Raw genomic sequence first — 22,612 nt, forward strand, 5'->3', positions numbered from 1 at the left:
CACTGGCTCACATTTTATTTCCTCCTCCCCACCCCCCACATTGGGAACATCAGCACATTTAGAGGCTTTTTCAAGCATTTCTTATTTCCCATTCCCTCTCTCACTTAACCAGGCTCTAATGGGCAATACCGAAAAACACGTAATGGCTGCTCTGCGTGTGCACACAGTTGCTACACTCCCAGGGGTTCTCAACCTGTCTATCATTGTGGGCCACAGGTTGAGAAGTTAGCAGCCCCTCCATCTACAACTCTGTTGCGATGTTCCTGCAGCTCTTTGACATGCTAATTCCCATCCCTGTGCCTAATGAAGAAAATATTAATGAAATATATTTAAACAGTCATTAAGAATAGGAACAAAAGGTTCTGCATAACACGGTTACTAGTGACATGACTATATAGACCAGTTGTGATTTAAAAGCTTTATTGCAGCAACCTGATCCCCAGTAAACCTCCTGCTCGCCTGCCTGGTAAGATCTCACCGCGCTGTCAGTTACAGAAACAGGAATAAAACTACCTCTGTAGCATAGGAAAATTCACAAGCTAAAGCAAAAGATAACCTAATGCATTTCCTTGCCTACTTACAATTTCTGTAGTTTTAGATCTATTATTCCAGATATATTTTCAGGAGCTGTTGTACCTGCTTGGTCTCTCCCTCCATCTGGAGAGGGAACAACAAAGAGAACACAAACAAAATCTTCCCCCCTAGATTTGAAAGTATCTTCTTTCCTCATTGGTCCTTCTGGTCAGGTGCCAACTAGGTTATTTGACCTACTTAACCCCTTACAGGTAAGGCGATTCAGTACAGCTGCCAAGGAGTGATTTTATGCTACCCTTCTCTCTATATTTATGACAGCTGTGCTCAGGGATTCACATATGCACACCTTAAAGTGAAGTTAATGAGTCTGACTTCAATCTTAATTTTCCTCACTTCTGTGCTCTTAAGGCTTCTATTTCATCTATAACTAGCTCAGAGGTGCTCACATATTAAAAGGGCCAAAGGTCAATGCAAGAGACATTGGGAGGCCCAGTGTGCTTTAATCCAAGGTGTAATAGGGCACAGGGCCATCCCTAGCTATTTTGGTGCCCTACGCAGCCCCAGGCCTCCGTGGGGGACAGGGGCTGACCACTTCCTGCGGGAAGTGGAGTGACCCGGCCCCAGCCTGCTCCACTCCCCTGGCTCCCAGCCGCACCGCCAGCAAGTGCTGGGGGGCGGTTACCCCCTCCCCACAAGCCTGGGAGCCAAGGGAGCAGAGCAGGCTGGGGTCGGGTCCCTCCACTTCCCGCAGAAAGTGACCAGCCTCCCCCGCCCCTATCCCCCACAGGCCTGGGACACAGCCTCCCCTGCGGAGGCCTGGGCCCCCAGGCTGCTCTGCTGCCCTGGCTCCCAGGCTTGGGGGGAGGGGGGAAACGCCCCCTCCAGCACTCACCGGTGGTGCAGCGGGGAGCGGAGCAGGCGGGGGCCGGGTCGCTCTATTTACCTGTGAGTGCAGGCCCGACAGCTTCTGGAGTCTTCAGGGGAGTGGGGGCGGGGCTGAGGCGGGAAAAGGCAGGGCTGGGGCAGGAGTCATGGGGCAGGGGCTGGGGCAGCACGCAGCTGCGCAGGGCACCAGGAAATGTGGTGCCCCAAATTTCCTGGTGCCCTACACAGCTGCATGAGGGTAAGGACAGCCCTGATAGGGCAAGTGAAAAATGGCACAGCTCAGCTCTGACTTCATTTGCCCTTTAACACAATTTTGTATGTTTATTTTCTTTGCCCTTTCTTTGTAATAGCACTGGACATATATAAAAGAGCCATTCTTCTCCACTGTAGATCACTGGTACAGAAGACAGCTTAAAAGAGTGTTGCTGTCCATTATGTCAATGTATACTGTTGGGGACACACATATTATTGTAGCTATATAATTAACTCAAGCAGCATTTAAGCAATAAAATGGTGTGTAATCTTTTTACTGCACTAAAGACATTCTAAAACCCCCTTAGGAAAAGTAATTATTGTGCACATGCGGCAGCCTTAGGGTCAGGCTATTTTAAAAAATAATTCAATATAAATGTCTAAAAAGTACCAGTCCACATAAGATTGTGGCAGACTGCCCCTGATTCCATGATCTACAGGGGCTGGCCACCTCCTGCGGGAAGTGGAGTGACGCGGCCCCAGCCTGCTTTTTTGGAAGAGTTATTGGCACACAAAAGATCTAACCCACAGAACCTTATTCCTTCGCATCAGCTGTATCACCTGCAGAAATGGAGTTATAAAAGAGAAACAAAAACCACACAAAATTAGCAAGAATGGGCCTGTGCCTCCCAGAGCAGCCATGTGATCTTTTCACCATCATCCTTGTCTTCCCCCGCCTCTCCTGCTTCTGGTTTCTCTGTTATACTCACCTCTTGTCATGTGTAACATTTGGATTGTTTGCTCTTTGAAGCAGGGACCACACCTTCCCGTTTGTTCTCTAGTCTAGAGCACTGTTGCTGAGTGCTGTAGAACTGCTGAATAATGAAAACCTTGGGGAATTACCACATTGGAATAGCCTAGTGCATGTGAACGCATTCCAGTCTGCAACAGTGACTATTGCCATTTGTTTTATTTTGTGTCTTTCTGAACCAAGGTGATTGGAAGTGGATAAAGCACCTCCCACAGTGGGCTCTGTTCTTGCAATACAAGTATGCAATAACATTAGTGACCACACTGCTGTTGGAAACATTTGTTTAGAAAGCCATCTCAGGCTGTTTGTTCACTTTTAGCTCAAAGTAAGTTTTAACAATAAAGTTGTAAACCTCTGAAAATATTATCATCTGTGGTAAACTTCAGGTGCAGTGAGTTTAATTCCAGCATTTCCTCACCAAGTTTATATCAAGGGCCTCCTTTTTAATCATAGCCATTATATTCAATTAAAGCTACAAATTGCTCTCTGAACCACTACAGGAAAAAGTAATGGCCAAGTGTTTTTAATCCGTTTTCTGCCAGCTTGTTATAGCCATTGTATTAGAATAAAATGCTAAGGAACAGAATGTACTGTCATCTGCAGAATGCAGCAGATGCTATTGACTGTTCCAACGCGAGCAATACTTAAGTAATCAGCTAATTCATTTTAAGTACAAGACCTGTTCCTCAGAACCAAGTTGAAAAAGAGTTTTCTTCTTCTTTATCATGTGACGCCTGTATGACCCTTCGATACACAGTCCAGTGGTGTCTGCGTTTGCCAAGACTGTTGGGATCACAGGTGGGATTACCCTTATACTGCTGCTTAGCAATGAGTATGCCATCCTCAGGGGCTTTAACATTTCCATTTGGGCAAAATCGGCCTTTGCTTATAAATAGACACCAGGCTAAACCTTTGAGTTATCTGTTCCCTCCCAGCAGTTATCTGTTCCCTCGCAGCAAATCTCTCTGCTCTTAGAGAGATTTCAAGTAGATCATTAATTGTGTACATTTCACTTAAACCCACCCCTGCTATCAGAGGGTTCAGTTTGACATTATTGATACTAGAGTTAGATCCCCATTGAAATCAGTAAGGCTCCACATGGGTTCAGGGTTCACTTTGCACAATGCTTATTACAAGGCTAAGGCCCTAGAGACTAACGAAGTCTTAATTACTATGGCAGTGCTCTAGCACCATCACAGGAGGGAATGGTGATTAGGGCAGAAGTGCAAACCTCATGGAAACTTTAAAAACAGACAAGCCAAATGTCACGGGTGTTTTAAACGCAAGAGAATCTGGGCTTACCTAGGGGGCTAATAGGGAGCAGGATTCCTCACACAGGCCAGCGCTGGGGACACTGGCATGTCTGCTCTGACAGCCCCCCCATGGGAAAGGGGGCCAATTGATTTAAAATGTGGAGTTAGTTTAGGGTTGTAGAGGTCAGCTAGGAGGATCCAGCAACTCCCATGGTTGAAGGTGTTCATCCATCTCGCAGTATATGCCCCATACTTGGTATCTACACAGATAACTTTGTAGCTGTTAAGCGTCTAGGTGAAGCTGGTTTAACTGCTACTGGAACATCTGCTCCATGTCCCTGCCCACTCACTGCAAACCCACCAACGTTTCCAACATCACAAGAGGATGGTTATTTTCCTAACCCCCCCCCAAAAGCAGGAGTGGTGATCTAGTGACACAAATAGAAACCCAGGTCTCTGCTTGCACTGTATATGTAGCCATGATGGATCTGTCTGATCACCGTGTGTGGCCCCCTTCAGAGAGCTATTTGTGCACTTCACAAACAGGAATTCGTTTATCCTCAGAACCATCTTATGAAGTGGAGCAGGATTTTACAGATGGGGAATTGAGCCACAGAGGGATCCAGTGACTTGTCCAGGTTCACACGGGGAGGCGGGGGAAGATCTGGAAACAGAATCCAGCTCTCCTGAGTCCCAGCTGGCCTTGTGGATAGAGCACTGTGCCTCCTCTTAGCTGTGATGTGTTCAGGCAAGAAGCAGTAAACAGAAGGCTGGGGTCCCAGTGGACACGAGTGGAGCAGCACATCGGCATCGTTACTTTTGTGGCAAATTGCCAGCACTACTATGATGGGTCTCATGCTTTCTCTTCTCGGGGGGAGGGGGGGTTCAGGGCACCATTTCGTGCCCCTGAACTGGGGTATTAATGGCCCCACTAGTGTCCTAGAGGAGGGGACTGGAGAGGGACGGACCCGGGCCTGCCCTCTACTCCGGGTCCCAGCCCAGGGGCCCTAGGGATAGCGGTAAACCACTTGAACTAGCGGTTCCTTCCCCTGGGCTACTTCCCTCTCCTGCCCTTCAGCTTGTGGGTCTTCCTGCTCTCCCTCTGCACAAACCAGGTGTCCCTTTACCTAGGATCTTGGTCTTCTTAGCCCACCACAGCACTTCTCCAAACTCTCCTCTACTTCCCTCCAAACTGCTCTCTGCTCCAGCACCAATCCGCTCTGCTTCAACTCCTCCAAACTGCTCTCTGCTCCAGTGCCAATCCGCTCTGCTTCAACTCCTCCAAACTGCTCTCTGCTCCAGTGCCAATCCGCTCTGCTTCAACTCCTCCAAACTGCTCTCTGCTCCGGCGCCAATCCGCTCTGCTTCAACTCCTCCAAACTGCTGTCTGCTCCGGCGCCAATCCGCTCTGCTTCAACTCCTCCAAACCGCTCTCTGCTCCAACGCCAATCCGCTCTGCTTCAACTCCTCCAAACCGCTCTCTGCTCCGGCGCCAATCCGCTCTGCTTCAACTCCTCCAAACCGCTCTCTGATCCGGCGCCAATCCGCTCTGCTTCAACTCCTCCAAACCGCTCTCTGCTCCGGCGCCAATCCGCTCTGCTTCAACTCCTCCAAACCGCTCTCTGCTCCGGCGCCAATCCGCTCTGCTTCAACTCCTCCAAACTGCTGTCTGCTCCGGCGCCAATCCGCTCTGCTTCAACTCCTCCAAACCGCTCTCTGCTCCAACGCCAATCCGCTCTGCTTCAACTCCTCCAAACCGCTCTCTGCTCCGGCGCCAATCCGCTCTGCTTCAACTCCTCCAAACCGCTCTCTGATCCGGCGCCAATCCGCTCTGCTTCAACTCCTCCAAACTGCTCTCTGATCCGGCGCCAATCCGCTCTGCTTCAACTCTTCCAAACTGCTCTCTGCTCCGGCGCCAATCCGCTCTGCTTCAACTCTTCCAAACTGCTCTCTGCTCCGGCGCCAATCCGCTCTGCTTCAACTCTTCCAAACTGCTCTCTGCTCCGGCGCCAATCCGCTCTGCTTCAACTCCTCCAAACCGCTCTCTGCTCCAACGCCAATCCGCTCTGCTTCAACTCCTCCAAACTGCTCTCTGCTCCGGCGCCAATCTGCTCCGCTTCAACTCTTCCAAACTGCTCTCCGCTCCAATGCCAATCCGCTCCGCTTCAACTCTTCCAAACTGCTCTCTGCTCCGGCGCCAATCCGCTCTGCTTCAACTCCTCCAAACCGCTCTCTGCTCCAACGCCAATCCGCTCTGCTTCAACTCCTCCAAACTGCTCTCTGCTCCGGCGCCAATCTGCTCCGCTTCAACTCTTCCAAACTGCTCTCCGCTCCAATGCCAATCCGCTCCGCTTCAACTCTTCCAAACTGCTCTCTGCTCCGGCGCCAGTCCGCTCTGCTTCAACTCTTCCAAACTGCTCTCTGCTCCGGCGCCAATCCGCTCTGCTTCAACTCTTCCAAACTGCTCTCTGCTCCAGCACCAATCCACTCTGCTTCAACTCCTCCTCTTGTCTGATTGAAGCAGGGGGGTTTTATCATGTGACTGGCTTCAGGTGCTTTAATTGGCTTCAGGTGCTTTAATTAATCTATAGCAAACTTTCTTCCCTCTACAGGGAAGAAGGCTCCCGTCTAGCACTCTCCTGCTGCCCTCTGACCTGGGCTTTCCTTGCTTTTTGCCCCTGCTTCAGTGTCGTGCCCCCCCTCCACCCCCCGCGACCGGGCCAGATGCTTTTTCTTCATTTTGTTTTGGTTTTGGTTTTTTTTTTTCCTGCTGTTTTTCTTTACTGCTGTTCGAGAGCTGGTCAGCTGCCAACTTGCCTGCCAGCCCCCCCACTCCTGCCCTCGGACGCAGCTACTGCTTCAGCTGCAACCCCCGGAGGAGGGGGGGAGGACTGCCGACCCACTCTCCGGAGGAGGGGAGTGGACGCCCCCAGACCCAACCATTTTGCTGTTCATTTGTGGAACCGTAATTAATCGTCGTCTTATCTGCTTGGCATTTTTGGATGCTCCACAAAGACCGGGAGAGAAGACAGCCGACAAAGACATCGCCCAGGGAAGCCACAAATCATCGTGGAGGGGGCCGTAAGACTGAGTAACTTTTGAACTGTACTCTCGTGTGGGGGGAGTTTGACTGTGTCTTAACTGCATTTGTAGGGGCACAGGGGGTGTGGCACGGAGCTGCCCCCCGATCCATCGGTGCCGCCCCCCAACACTACTGAAACCATCACGGCCCCCCGCCATCTGTCCCTGCTGTCAACTTGCCATCTGCCTCTAGCCTCAACTGCTTGCCCTGAATTCCATCATCCGGACCAGACACAACAGCCGACCAAACGAGATTCAGAAGGTGGTCCACCACCTGATGCCGTGGCTGCCAAATCCAGCACAGAGCCTGCACTTGGCATCACTGGGCGCCCCCTCCCCACCCCCTTAACCCTCGAATTTGTTCGGGAGACACCACCTCTCAGCTGCTTGCCTCCCGAAGCCCAGAGCCTCGCCTCTGCCCCCGCCCCCACCCCCACCGCTGTCCCTGCCCAATCCACCTCCTCCTGCAATTCTATTGCCGCCCCGGGGTTATTTCCTTCCCCTTTTTTGCAGATCCCCCCCCAAGGAGCAGCCTTTGCATTTTCCTGCCGTGACCCATTAGGAGCTGGAATTTTCCCTCCGCCATCCCCTTCTACCCCAAGGCTCCAGACGGACCTAATAACTTTAGCCTGTCAGACGCCCCGTCGGTGGTCTGCACCATGCCTGCCCACCTCAGTGGACCACGAGACTGCACCAAGAGCCCCACCAGGGAATAACCCGGAAATCGCAACCCCACCCCCTCATGAGCTGCGAAAAGCATTGCAAGAGTTTTTAGAAGACATCCGTGGCTCCCGCAACAGGGTACACCTAGCTCTCTAGCGATGGGGGGACTTCGATCAACTCCTCCAGGCCACAAGGGCCCTTATAAAGGAGGGTAAAGGAAAAGGAAGGCACGGTGCCGCGGCCTACAGTCGGGCCCGCAGCTTCCGTGATGATTTACTCACTTACGGGATGGGTCGCGAATTGTTGCGCGAGCCACCGGGGGCTGCGAACACCCCCGCCAACAAGGAACCCCCACCCCCCCAGCCCTCCGCATGACGCCCCTCATTATAGCAACTTTGAACACCAGGGGCTGTAGGATGGCTCTCCGCAGGTCCCAGGTGCTCTCTTACCTTCGTGAGGGAGGGTACTCTGTGGTTTTCCTGCAGGAGACCCATACGGATCCGACTGCTGAAGACAGCTGGCGGCTGGAGCGGTGGGACGGGGTCTACTTCAGCCACTTCACGATTCGACAAGCTGGAGTGGCGACCCTGTTCTCCCCCAACCTACGGCCTGAGGTGCTAGGGGTCACTGAGGCCATGACGGGCCACCTGCTGCATCTCCAAGTCTGTATGGAGGGGCTCGTGGTCAACTTCGTTAACATCTATGCCCCGACAACGAGCCCGAAGCGGCCGCAATTCAATCAGCGGGTGTCCGACTTCCTCAGCACCCTAGATTCTCACGAGTGCTTAGTCCTGGGAGGGGACTTTAACACCACCCTCGAGGAACAGGACCGCTCAGGGGCTGAGCTGAGCCCGGCCGCTGTGAACATTCTCCGAGAAATAGTCGAATATCACTCCCTAGTAGACTTCTGGCGTGACCACCACCCAGATGACACTTCCACGTTCACCTTTGTCCGGGTGGAGGTCCATCGGTCACACCACTCTCGGTTGGACCGTATTTATTTATCCCATTTCCATCTTTCACAGGCCCACTCCTCCAACATTCGGCCGGCCCCATTTTCCGACCATCATCTAGCCACCATAACAGCCTCCCTCCGTGCAGAGGGGCCAGGGCCAGCCTATTGGCACTTTAACAACAGCCTGTTGGAGGATGAGGGCTTCGTGACGTACTTCCGGGAGTTCTGGCTGGCCTGGCGAGAGCAGCAGCATGCCTTTCCCTTGGCGCGGCGATTGTGGGATCCAGGGAAGGTGCGCGCCAAGCTCTTCTGCCGTGACTACACCCGGGGCACCAGCCGACGGAGAAATGCAGCGATAGAGCAGTTGGAACGGGAGGTCTTAGAGATGGAGAGGCGTCTGGCCGCCAGCCCCGAGGACCCGTTCCTCTGCGGAGCATGCCAGGAGAAGCGGGAGGAGCTCCGGGCCCTCGAGGACCATCAGGCCTGAGGTGCCTTTGTTCGATCCCGCATCCGCCTCCTTCGGGAGATGGATCGCGGCTCCCGTTTCTTCTACACCCTGGAGAAAACAAGGGGGCCAAGAAACACGTCACCTGCCTTCTAGCAGAAGACGGTGCCCCCCTCACGGATCCAGTGGAGATGTGTGGGAGGGCCCGTGACTTCTACACAAGCCTTTTCTCCCCGGATCCGACCAATCCTGACGCTTGCGGGGTGCTCTGGGAGGAACTCCCCACGGTCAGCGTGGGCGACCGAGACCGACTAGAGCTGCCTCTCACCCTGGCTGAGTTCTCGGAAGCCCTCCGTCGCATGCCCACCAATAAATCTCCGGGCATGGACGGGCTGACCGTGGAGTTCTACCGCGCGTTCTGGGACATCCTTGGCCCAGACCTAGCCACTGTCTGGGCTGAGCCTTTGCAGGGCAGGGTCCTCCCTCTTTCGTGCAGGTAAGCGGTGCTCGCCTTGTTGCTGAAGAAGGGGGACCTCCGCGATTTATGAAATTAGCGCCCCGTCTCGCTCCTTAGCACGGACTACAAAATCGTAGCGAAAGCAATCTTGCTGCGGCTAGGGTCCGTGATGGCAGATGTGATCCACCCAGACCAGACCTATATTGTCCCGGGTCGCAGCATTTTTGACAACCTATTTCTAGTCCGAGATCTTTTGGAACTCGGGCGTAGAGACGGTCTGTCGTTCGCCCTCCTGTCTCTTGATCAGGAGAAGGCATTCGATAGAGTGGACCATGGGTACCTCCTGGGCACTCTGCAGGCGTTTGGATTCGGACCTCAGTTTGTGAGTTTTCTCCAGGTGCTGTACGCTTCCGCGGAGTGTCTGGTTAGGCTCAACTGGACCCTGACCGAACCGGTCAGCTTCGGGCGAGGAGTACGACAGGGGTGCCCCCTCTCGGGCCAGCTGTACGCTCTGGCGATCGAGCCCTTCCTCTGTCTCCTCCGCAGGAGGTTGACGGGGTTGGTGCTGCGGGAGCCGGAGCTGCGGCTGGTCCTGTCGGCGTACGCCTCCTCATGGTCCAGGACCCGGGGGACTTGGCGCGGGTGGAGGCTTGCCAGGCCATCTATTCGGCAGCCTCCTCTGCCTGAGTCAACTGGGTCAAGAGCTCTGGCTTGGCAGTGGGGGACTGGCGGCAGATGAGCTCCCTCCCACCCGCGCTTCAGACCATCCGGTGGAGTGCGGGTCCACTGCTCTATCTCGGCGTTTACCTTTCTGCCACACGCCCTTCTACGCCGGAGAACTGGCAAAATTTAGAAGGCGGGGTGATAGAGCGGCTCCGGAAATGGACAAGGCTACTCCGGTATCTCTCCCTCTGAGGGAGAGCGCTGGTGCTTAACCAACTAGTCCTGTCCACGCTCTGGTACCGGCTCAACACCCTGGTCCTGGCCCCGGGTTTCCTGGTCCACCTCTGGACATCGATTCTGGAGTTCTTCTGGTCAGGACTGCACTGGGTCCCTGCAGGGGTTCTCCATCTACCCCTGGAGGAGGGAGGGCAGGGCCTGAAGTGTCTGCACACCCAGGTCCATGTCTTCCGCCTCCAGGCCCTGCAGAGGCTCCTTTATAGTGCAGGTAGTTTGACGTGGAGCATACTAGCGCACGCCTTCCTGAGCTGCGTCCGAGGGCTCCGATACGACCGGCAGCTCTTTTATCTTTGTCCGAGAGGTTTTCCGCGAGGCCTCTCCGGGCTGCCTGTCTTCTACCAGGAACTCCTCCGGACCTGGAAACTGTTTTCAACGACCAGGTCCGTGGTGGCCACCGTGGGAGCAGATCTCCTCGCGGAGCCCCTGCTACACAACCCCCAGCTCCGTGTGCAGGCGGCGGAGTCCCGCTCGGTGCGCCAGAGTTTGGTCCTGGCGGAAGTCACGAGAGTCGGAGACCTCCTGGACTACGACCGGAGAGACTAGCTGGATCCCCTGACGCTCGCTCGGCTCATGGGGCTCTCCAGACCTCATACCTCCCGGCGCATACTTCAGGAGGTGAAGGCCGCCTTGACGCCCGCTGCTCGGGCTTATCTCAACCGAACCCTGCGCGAGGGCGCACCCCGCCCACCCTCTACCCCAGGCCCGCTGGACCTTTCCATTGGGCCCCTACCCCGTAGATCCCAACAAACCCCTCACCCTTTCACTGCGAGACTACTGCATGAACTGCAGCCGGTCAGCTTCCAAATCGCGCCACGGAAATATCTATATACACTCACGCTTCACACCCTTCACGCCCACACCCTGGTGTCCCACCCCGATACAAAGTGGCAGGACCTACTGCCACCTTTGGAGGGTGAACAACCCCGGTGGGCCAGCCTGTATTCCACCTTGGTCCCGAGGCCCGTCAGGGACATTAGTTGGCGGCTCCTTCACGGAGCTGTGAGCACGGGCGTGTTTTTGACATGGTTCACCCCCATCCCAGATACTTGCCCTTTTTGCAACGTGAGGGAAACCCTGGCACACGTATATTTAGAGTGTGCCAGTCTGCAGCCCCTTTTCCGGCTCCTCACGAATATTTTATTACGCTTTTGGCTACACTTTTCCCCTCACCTTTTTATCTACAAACTCCCCATCTGTGGCCCCACAAAGTCACGGGATCTCCTGGTTAACCTCCTCCTAGCCCTAGCTGAAACAGTCATTTATAAAACTAGAGAGGGGACGTTGGCTAATGAAGCGTCCTGCGACTGTAGGGCCGTTTTCTGATCCTCTGTACATTCACGTATCCGGGTGGAGTTCCTCTGGGCGGTGTCCACCGAGTCCCTTGACGCCTTCGAGGAGCGGTGGGCGCTGACCGAGGTTCTCTGCTCGGTGACCCCGTCTGGTTCCCTCTGTCTGACCCTTTGATTGAGGGGAAGAGTGAGAGACCCCAGCCCCAGCCGTTGCCGCCGTGGATACCATCATCACTGTAACCTAGGAGGGGTCCTATCACATGTGGTGTACGTCCCCCCCACCCCCAAACCGCCCACCCCGCAGCCGTGCCCATCTTGTCGGGCACTCTCAGGAGAGGAATAATCGGTGACACTGGGCGTGGCACTAGGTAACTCAAGGGGGTGGAAGACCATGAGTGTCGAGGAAGCCCCCCCCCGCTCTAAGCCACCAGGTAACTCAGGAGCGTGGAAGACCGCGAGTGTCGAGGAAGCCCCCCCGCTCTGGGCCCAGGCTAGCCTGAACACTTCTCCCTCCTGAAGGCTGCTGTGTTATACCTTGTGTTTGCTTTGTTTTGTTGCATAGTTTTGCTTTGTCCTTTTTGGTGATTCTTTGTAAGTGTTACACAAATAAAATTCTTTTCTGCTTTTAATAAAAAAAAAAACACTCTCCTGCTGCCCTCTGGCCATGCTGTATCACACTTTGCTGAGACGTGTGATGGCTCAACTAAAAGTGCTTGATGTGTTTAGTTGTGATTATTGACAGACTCCTTGCAGGCACTGCAGAAGGAACCAGTCTAAAGCTGGGCTTTTTGATAAACTGCTCTGCAAGGTACATCAACGCCCAACGTGACCAGTGTGAGCAGTTCAGATTTGTTTAATTTGGCTGCATATGCATCTTGTTTGATTTTTGAGGGTAAAGGTTGGGCATGAGAGCAGGAATAGCTGAAACCCATGTGGTTATGATGCCACTGCTTTGCTGGTTTATTACCCCCGCTGGTTGGCAGTCAGAGCATTTCCCTTTGTGTGCCTGCAGAAACTGCCACAGTCTAGAGAGTAGAGCTGCATGTGGCTTCAGGATTGGTTTACAAGGTAGAAGCTGGAAGTTAGCCCCAATGGATGTGTACAGTAATGCAGGTTCAGGGAGTTCACTGGAGTCCTCCTGATCAATATTCTGAAAGCACCTTGAGTTCTTAAATAGAACGCTGAATTGATATGGGGCAGCATGAATGAGTCTGTAACAGTCTCTTGTTGTCTATCTTGTGATATATCTGGAGGTTTCTTTGTGATTACTCGAAAATGGTTAAATCTTCTAAGTAACATTATCCTGTTTCTAGGCTGGAGTATTGTCTGGCGCTTAGAACCTGTGAATGGAGTTGGGGTTTGTAGGGGGACTGTTGTGCCACTGGTCCCGCTGGCCTCAGTTTTCCCGTCTGTAGCTGATCAAACAGACCTATAGGCAAAAGTGAGGAAATTAAAATTCTTAGACTCAGGGTGGAGGCTACTTAAGCAACCCATAAGAGAATACCAAAAGGCACGCTTACCCCTAAAGAAGAAAGGAAGAAGGAAAGAGGGAGGGTCGGGGGGCTGGGGGAGCATGATGTAAATGTTTCGGTGATTTAACTTCAACAGTTTATTCAAGCTAAACAGGGAATCCCTCAGAAAAAGGTGTTCCGACTCTACTGACGCCAAGAGAAAGGAGCATAAACTAGGGTGGATGAAATACAAAGTCAAAATTAGGAGGCTAAAAGGGAAGAGCAAATAGCCAAAGACAGAAATCAAATAAAGAATTGTAAGTGCTTTGGAAACAAGGCAGTCTGTGAAAGATCTAAGGGGTGGTTCAGAATTTTGTGCACTTTGCAGAGAAGCAAAACAATTTCTTTGCCTCAGTCACCACCACAGAAGATATTGGGGAGATACTCCATGCGTGTGCTCTTCAGGTAATGAAAGAGGTAGACTAAGCAATTCAAATGGAAGTTGCTGGAACAAACCGATAAATTAAGGAATGTCAGGTCCCCAGGACCAGATGATATGTCCAAGAGTTCTGAAAAAGTTTAAGATAAAAGGGACTGAACTGGTGACATAAATTTGCAATCCTGCACAGGGCCGTCCTTAGGATTTATGGGGCTCTATGCAATATTATTAAACTGGTGCCCTGTACCTGATGGCAGCCTGGGCTCACAGCCCAGGGGTGCAGGGGGAGGGACGAGGCAGCAAAGGATAGCAAGATGCCCTGCCTGCCTTATGGTGGCGGAGAGTCACAGTTCACCGCAGAGACCCCCGCACCCTCTCCCTCACGGAGAAAGGACATGCAGAAGGTACCTAATTAAAAGCAGTAAATTTGGGAATAAAAAATATCAGTCACAGGGTTTTTGATATTCCCTGAAGTTTGTCGAGATTTATTTGCAAAAAGTTTGTAGTAAGGGTGAGTCAGCTGTCTCGCTGAATACAATGTTAAATATTATGGGATACATGATGCAGCTCTTCTCTGTTTTACATTTTCTCAATCAGTATTTCTAAGCTGATTCTATATTTTAAATGTACTCTTAAACCTTCATAAAGTAATCATTCCAGATTATTACATATTTAACTCACTGAAACAAAGACATTATTTTAAATTAATCAGTCACAGAGGTTTAGTGTGTTCATAACAATGTTCATTGCTTTTAGAAAAGGGGAACACTAATTTACTTTGTGTGATCTCCATAACAATAGACATATTTATGAAATTTCACCAACTCTAAAAAAATATGTTTCCAAAGATTTTAGGCATAACAAAGGATTTTATATCTTACTAAGGCACTGATTTTGCTGGAGGGTTCTCTTAAAACTAGTTCATCAGATTAGTCAGAAGTAGAATCATAGAATCATAGAATATAAGGGTTGGAAGGGACCCCAGAAGGTCATCTAGTCCAACCCCCTGCTCAAAGCAGGACCAATTCCCAGTTAAATCATCCCAGCCAGGGCTTTGTCAAGCCTGACCTTAAAAACCTCTAAGGAAGGAGATTCTACCACCTCCCTAGGTAACGCATTCCAGTGTTTCACCACCCTCATAGTGAAAAAGTTTTTCCTAATATCCAATCTAAACCTCCCCCACTGTAACTTGAGACCATTACTCCTCGTTCTGTCATCTGATACCATTGAGAACAGTCTAGAGCCATCCTCTTTGGAACCCCCTTTCAGGTAGTTGAAAACAGCTATCAAATCCCCCCTCATTCTTCTCTTCTGCAGGCTAAACAATCCCAGCTCCCTCAGCCTCTCCTCATAACTCATATGTTCCAGACCCCTAATCATTTTTGTTGCCCTTCGCTGGACTCTCTCCAATTTATCCACATCCTTCTTGAAGTGTGGGGCCCAAAACTGGACACAGTACTCCAGATGAGGCCTCACCAATGTCGAATAGAGGGGAACGATCACGTCCCTCGATCTGCTCGCTATGCCCCTACTTATACATCCCAAAATGCCATTGGCCTTCTTGGCAACAAGGGCACACTGCTGACTCATATCCAGCTTCTCGTCCACTGTCACCCCTAGGTCCTTTTCCGCAGAACTGCTGCCTAGCCATTCGGTCCCTAGTCTGTAGCTGTGCATTGGGTTCTTCCGTCCTAAGTGCAGGACCCTGCACTTATCCTTATTGAACCTCATCAGATTTCTTTTGGCCCAATCCTCCAATTTGTCTAGGTCCTTCTGTATCCTATCCCTCCCCTCCAGCGTATCTACCACTCCTCCCAGTTTAGTATCATCCGCAAATTTGCTGAGAGTGCAATCCACACCATCCTCCAGATCATTTATGAAGATATTGAACAAAACCGGCCCCAGGACCGACCCTTGGGGCACTCCACTTGATACTGGCTGCCAACTAGACATGGAGCCATTGATCACTACCCGTTGAGCCCGACAATCTAGCCAGCTTTCTACCCACCTTGTAGTGCATTCATCCAGCCCATACTTCCTTAACTTGCTGACAAGAATACTGTGGGAGACCGTGTCAAAAGCTTTGCTAAAGTCAAGAAACAATACATCCATTGCTTTCCCTTCATCCACAGAACCAGTAATCTCATCATAGAAGGCGATTAGATTAGTCAGGCATGACCTTCCCTTGGTGAATCCATGCTGGCTGTTCCTGATCACTTTCCTCTCATGCAAGTGCTTCAGGATTGATTCTTTGAGGACCTGCTCCATGATTTTTCCAGGGACTGAGGTGAGGCTGACTGGCCTGTAGTTCCCAGGATCCTTCTTCTTCCCTTTTTTAAAGATTGGCACTACATTAGCCTTTTTCCAGTCATCCGGGACTTCCCCGGTTCGCCACGAGTTTTCAAAGATAATGGCCAATGGCTCTGCAATCACAGCCGCCAGTTCCTTCAGCACTCTCGGATGCAACTCGTCCGGCCCCATGGACTTGTGCACGTCCAGCTTTTCTAAAAAGTCCCTAACCACCTCTATCTCCACAGAGGGCTGGCCATCTCTTCCCCATTTTGTGATGCCCAGCGTAGCAGTCTGGGAGCTGACCTTGTTAGTGAAAACAGAGGCAAAAAAAGCATTGAGTACATTAGCTTTTTCCACATCCTCTGTCACTAGTTTGCCTCCCTCATTCAGTAAGGGGCCCACACATTCCTTGGCTTTCTTCTTGTTGCCAACATACCTGAAGAAACCCTTCTTGTTACTCTTGACATCTCTGGCTAGCTGCAGCTCCAGGTGCGATTTGGCCCTCCTGATAACATTCCTACATGCCCTAGCAATATTTTTATACTCTTCCCTGGTCATATGTCCAACCTTCCACTTCTTGTAAGCTTCTTTTTTATGTTTAAGATCCGCTAAGATTTCACCATTAAGCCAAGCTGGTCGCCTGCCATATTTACTATTCTTTCGACTCATCGGGATGGTTTGTCCCTGTAACCTCAACAGAGATTCCTTGAAATACAGCCAGCTCTCCTGGACTCCTTTCCCCTTCAAGTTAGTCCCCCAGGGGATCCTGGCCATCCGTTCCCTGAGGGAGTCGAAGTCTGCTTTCCTGAAGTCCAGGGTCCGTATCGTGCTGCTTACCTTTCTTCCCTGTGTCAGGATCCTGAACTCAACCAACTCATGGTCACTGCCCCCCAGATTCCCATCCACTTTTGCTTCCCCCACTAATTCTACCCGGTTTGTGAGCAGCAGGTCAAGAAAAGCGCCCCCCCTAGTTGGCTCCTCGAGCACTTGCGCCAGGAAATTGTCCCCTACGCTTTCCAAAAACTTCCTGGATTGTCTATGCACCGCTGTATTGCTCTCCCAGCAGATATCAGGAAAATTAAAGTCACCCATGAGAATCAGGGCATGCGATCCAGTAGCTTCCGTGAGCTGCCGGAAGAAAGCCTCATCTACCTCATCCCCCTGGTCCGGTGGTCTATAGCAGACTCCCACCACTACATCACTCTTGTTGCACACACTTCTAAACTTAATCCAGAGACACTCAGGTTTTTCTGCAGTTTCGTACCGGAGCTCTGAGCAGTCATACTGCTCCCTTACATACAGTGCTACTCCCCCACCTTTTCTGCCCTGCCTGTCCTTCCTGAACACTTTATAACCATCCATGACAGTACTCCAGTCATGTGAGTTATCCCACCAAGTCTCTGTTATTCCAATCACGTCATAGTTCCTTGACATCACCAGGACCTCCAGTTCTCCCTGCTTGTTTCCAAGGCTTTGTGCATTTGTATATAAGCACTTGAGATAACCTGTTGATCGCCCCTCATTCCCAGTATGAGGCAGGAGCCCTCCCCTCACAGACATTCCTGCCTGTGCTTCCTCCCGGTATCCCGCTTTCCCACTTACCTCAGGGCTTTGGTCTCCTTCCCCCGGTGAACCTAGTTTAAAGCCCTCCTCACTAGGTTAGCCAGCCTGCTCGCGAAGATGCTCTTCCCTCTCTTCGTTAAGTGGAGCCCGTCTCTGCCTAGCACTCCTTCTTGGAACACCATCCCATGGTCGAAGAATCCAAAGCCTTCTCTCCGACACCATCTGCGTAGCCATTCGTTGACTTCCACGATTCGACGCTCCCTACCTAGGCCTTTTCCTTCCACGGGGAGGATGGACGAGAACACCACTTGCACCTCCAACTCCTTTATCCTTCTTCCTAGAGCCACATAGTCCGCAGTGATCCGCTCAAGGTCATTCTTGGCAGTATCATTGGTGCCCACGTGGAGAAGCAGGAAGGGGTAGCGATCCGAGGGCTTGATGAGTCTCGGCAGTCTCTCCGTCACATCGCGAATCTTAGCCCCCGGCAAGCAGCAGACTTCTCGGTTTTCCCGGTCAGGGCGGCAGATAGATAAGTAAAGAAAGGGAAACTCTTTGTCCAGCTTTCTGGAAGGAAAGGGGTGTTGTCCCTTAAAGGGCTCGCTTCAAGGTTGGGAGGGGGAAGGGAGAGAAAGGGTTGGACAGAAAAGACAGGAAGACTTTGGAAGGAAGTTTTTTTTACGAAAGCTCATGCTCAAATAAATTGGTTAATCTCTAAGGTGCCACAAGTACTCCTTTTTTTTTTACTATAGTAATTAAAATTAAATTGTGTATTTTAGATAAGGGTGGTCTTTTGAAGGATTTATTTAAAAATCTATGTGTCTGAAGATCCAAGCATTTAAGGCTAAAGATGATTGTGCATCTAAAAATCTATTCAAGGATTTTTTCGAGATTTGATTATATAATCTTCACCAACTCACTAAAGAAATATTTTTAAAGCAAATTTTAAACTAAGGTCCTGTAGACTAACATGTTCTGAGTAAATATTACAGTAATGCAGAACTGTTTTTGTCAGTAAATTCAGAAACTGACAGTGTATACCTGGGGTTTGGCAAATGCCTGTTAAATGGCTTCATTACCACTTGAATGGCTCTTTAACAGTTTCAGTGTTGTGCTAATAGGTCTGGCAGGCTGGAAGACTTTTTCACTTTTAAGTCACTAGATCCCTTCACCAGGCTGCAGCAGCTAGCTGTGGGAGCCTGCAGGAAGGGTCAGAACAAGGATAAGAAGAGCTGGAAGGGTGGACACTAAGACCCAGTGGTGCCCCAAATTTTCAGGTGTCCTGCGCAGCCACATATTCTGCGTATGCTTAGGGACAGCCCTGATCCTTCAGTTAATTCAGTGCCTGTGATTCCAGATGGTAACTAATGTCTTACCTAACTCTCTAACTGGCGCTAGGGATTATCCTGATAATGTCAGAACAGTGAGTCATGCTGCAAAACCAGGAGTATGGGTTGAAACAACATTAAAATAGAATGATAAAACACCCAGGTAATTGTGATATGATCAGAACAAGCCAGCATGGGTTTAATAGGGGAATATCACACCTCCCAAGTACATCAACAAAATAGTGAATATCATTTATTTATTTCAACTTTCAAAAAGCCTTTGACAAAGACCCTTCTAAGAGGAAACTTCTGTAAACTGGTGGTGATGGGAAGATCAGAGGCTGGCTAAGAGTCAGCAAACAAGGAATAACAAAACGGGCTCAATTTTCAACATTGTAAAAGAGGGACAGAGAGGTCCCAAGGTTTTGTCCTGCGGGTGGCATTGGCATTGCAAGGACTGGTGTTGACAGAGGCACCTCTGCGACTGAACATGGACAGCACCTTTCATTGTCCCTTGCTTTGCTCTGACCTCCACAAATATAGATCTTCCCAGATCTTAACAGTGTCACGCTGGAGAATATATAAGTGGCGGGTCTCTTCCAAACTCAATCCATGGCATGATGCCAAAAGTAGATTGTTCAGATCTGCCAAACAAGATTGTCCCTTTTCTTCTATGTTTGCATGAATTAGTGTATTAATATTTGTGTGTATTAATCAGTGGCAGTAATATTTGTGTGCAGTGATCAGTGGTGTTAATATGTCAACATTTTACATTATCATTAGGCTTGACAGGGAAGGCCCCATTGAGATGAATGGGATATTTCACACCTCCTTAACCAGGCAATTTTAATGCAGCTACTAGCAGAGATTGGTACATCAGTTTACATCCAGGTTTTGAAGGTTATCTCTGCAACCAGGCAGGCTAGAGAACTGATACTTCTAAAATGACAGCTTGATTTGTGGTCCCCAGGGAAAAGTAACTAGTTCATTGAGTTGCCATTAGTTGGCCAAACCTGACTCTCCTTCCTGGCTGAGTGCTCTGTAGCTCAGGATGTTGTTAGCAAACATTTTGTAATTCTCCTTCAGTGCCCTCTGTCCATTACTTGTGCCAACTAAAACCAATTATTCTCTTTTCCCTCCTATTCAGATGAATCTGACTATCAGACTGAGTATGAAGAAGAAATTCTAGACAACCAGAAGGACGATTACGCTAATTTCCTAAGCAGCCAGGTGGAAGAGGATTCTGACTCCGTAAGAACTGTGCTCTAGACTAGCTCTGTGTGTCCTTTTGCCGGCCTTTAGTCTGACAAGCATGTCAAAGCCAAATGTTTTCCTGCAAGCATAGAGCCTTATCTAGGTTAGGTGGTGGGATCACAATTTCGTGGGAAGGTGTGATAAGGGGCAGTTGAGAGAAGCAGCCTCTAAGGCTGGTGCTGAAAGGAATCTGGTAGAAGAAAATTCGACCATCTGTAGTGTAGTGCAGGTACTGAGTGCATTCCTAAGCCATGTTCCATCCCTCTCAGGTGTACAGCAGCTGGTCACAGAGCAGCATATCCAGGCTATTTGATATCTTCGGTTACATGTGACCTACAACCCTGCAAAGCCAAACCTTTCAGTCTTCAGGGGAGATTGTTGGAAGGAACCAAGTCATAAACAGGAGCTTTTGTGTGGCTGAAACTTGTCAGCATCCTTTAAAGGGTCCATAATTTAGCAGAGTGTTGACATAAGCTTTGTCCCTTCCTATACACATAGCGGAGAGAATGCGTGTCTCATGGCCAGAGTTCACATAGTGGCATTTAAATAGTTATAATCCATCTCTAATTTGTGTCGACCATGAAGTTTTCTGACCTTCCATCTTGGAGCAAAGCGTAAATGGGATCACACAGCTCCACTTAGGTAATGAAAAACTCTACATCAAATCTGTGTCACTGCTCTCTCTCTCTTACGGGGAGGGTCCTGGCCAGTTTGAAAGAGCTACAAATCCCTGCTAATATTTGGAATGAACAGTTCTTGGATGGGAGCATGTGAACAGGTTTGGGAACCTACACAAATAAGATACATAGGGAAGGACGTGAGATGGCTTCAGTGTTTCCAAGTGGATAGCAGCAGAGCGCAAGGGCTGTCTCGTAGATCCTCACAGATTCATGTTCCAAGTTGTATTTAAAATCTTCATCTGCTAAACTAATCCTTCTGAGACTGAAGTCTGACATGCAAAAGGCTCCTGGGGGAGGAAGGAGAGAGAGGAGTGTCTTTGTTTATCTGGAACAGTCTGTTAAATCATTTCAGATCAGATATCTCCTGCTGATGAGTATGTTTGTTTCCTCCTTCAGGATGAGGATGTACAGATAAGAAAACGCATCACCATCCCCAAACAGGAGAGTCGACCCAACAACACAGGGGAGCCCAGCTAATCCCCAGGGAAGCCATCAGGACTTGTCTTTCATTTGGTCACATAACTGTAGTTTCACTGACTAACAGCCCTTTTTATAAAGAGATTGCTTGGTTGAGATGTTGCAGTTTCTCATCCCTCTCCGATCAGGATGGAGGGGCTGTTTAACTGTCCTGCGAGGAGACCCACCATAATGAAGCACAAGAAGTGCCAGTGCGCTACCCACAACTCCATGCCCAGTGATTTCTCATGCCATGGAAATTTACAATGTCTTTGCTCCTTTCTCCAGGTACCATTGTGGGTTGCAAGTCATTGATCTCTCTGGGGTTTGTACGGCGAAGGGGTGTGCTGGGAGTTGTCTGTGGTTAGAAGTGTGTTCAGATGCTGCTTTGGCTGTCTGCCACCATGAGTTCTGTTTGCTGTTCTGGCCCAGAAGGCTAAAAAAAAGAGAACATTGCTGGAATGTATGTGCACGGCCACTGCTGCGAAGGGTCAATACGTGAGCATTAGCGTGCAGGGATGTTTGTCACAAGAGCCAGGCAGCCACATTGTTAACTCAGCTCTGTATTTATTTTGCAACTGTGTAAGTAGGAGCAATGCTGTGATAGTAGGATAAAGGGTCTCTGGCTGCTTGAAGACTTAACAGGAAATCTAAATGCTACAAGTTAATTACTCTAAAGGTTACTCATTTGCTTCAGATACTGTATAATCAAGCCAGCTGCAGGAGCATGTAATGATGGCACATTTAATTGCTATTTGCCAGGCAGTTACAGAGTAGCTACATAGCTGTAGCTGCCTTGTGAAACAAAGTGGTAACTGCTGAAATGAAATGCCAGTGCGTGGTTCTCAGGGGGTTACAAGATTCTGTCATGGATCAGTCACTGTTTTGTGGAGTGTGATAAATTGCCAGGGAGGTTATGTTGAGTCGATAAGAGTTCATGTTTTAAAGGTCTCATTGCAGGCATGCAAAACTTTGCCCAACTTTTCAGGAGCTCCACAAAGGTTGCAGCCATCTAAAATGGAGCAGTCCAGGTTCCATTCCCAGCATGGCACTCTCTGTCATGACCCCGCTGGAAGGTGTTTGAATGCTAAAGATTTTTGGGAATGCACCAGTAGTCCAAAGATCTTAAGTCACTTCTGCTGAGATCAGAACCTCCTAAGGTGACGCTTGTACTTAAGAAGACACCCTCAGTTTATAACCACAGCTGGAGTCCTTTTTATATATGTACTTTAAAATAAAATTGCAGCAGAGAAATCAATGCTTGCTGTTGTCATTTACCAGAAGGCTACGGAAGATGTGGATGTCTGCACCAATCCAGTACACATGGTCATTCATCCACGTAAGGCCCTGCACATCTAGAAAGTTGGGGCAGCCTCCAGGATTGTCATGGATCTGCAGGGCAAGTTGCCTTTGAGCTTTGTACCGTCTCTCAAGGAGTCGCGTACTTTATAGTGCTAGACATCAGCCATCACCTTTTTGCAAAGGGGAGCCCCGTGGCTCTACTACTCTGAGACTGGGCCCTGGCTTCAGTACCCCTGTTTCTCACCAGGTTCCCTCAGCAAATCCAAAAGAACTGGAACTCCTGTTGGAAACTTTCCCCCTTTGGAGCGAAGAACTCTGCAGATAT

The 22,612-nt window shown here is 50.0% G+C and overlaps 1 protein-coding gene across 4 annotated transcripts in view; it reads left to right on the plus strand.

Annotated features, from left to right (window-relative positions):
* Window positions 1–22,239, plus strand: part of PNPLA7 (patatin like domain 7, lysophospholipase) — a 437,365-nt gene extending 415,126 nt beyond the window's left edge. For all 4 annotated transcript variants that reach the window (XM_048823395.2, XM_048823397.2, XM_048823396.2 and 1 more), the window contains 2 exons: window positions 19,743–19,846; window positions 20,926–22,239. In XM_048823395.2, coding sequence (XP_048679352.2) covers window positions 19,743–19,846; window positions 20,926–21,006 — 185 coding nt within the window. In that variant the 3' untranslated portion in view covers window positions 21,007–22,239. The remainder of the gene's footprint in view (window positions 1–19,742; window positions 19,847–20,925) is intronic.
* Window positions 22,240–22,612: the final 373 nt, after the last annotated feature.

This window comes from Caretta caretta, chromosome 16, assembly GCF_965140235.1.
Source record: "Caretta caretta isolate rCarCar2 chromosome 16, rCarCar1.hap1, whole genome shotgun sequence".
Lineage (NCBI taxonomy): Eukaryota > Metazoa > Chordata > Testudines > Cheloniidae > Caretta > Caretta caretta.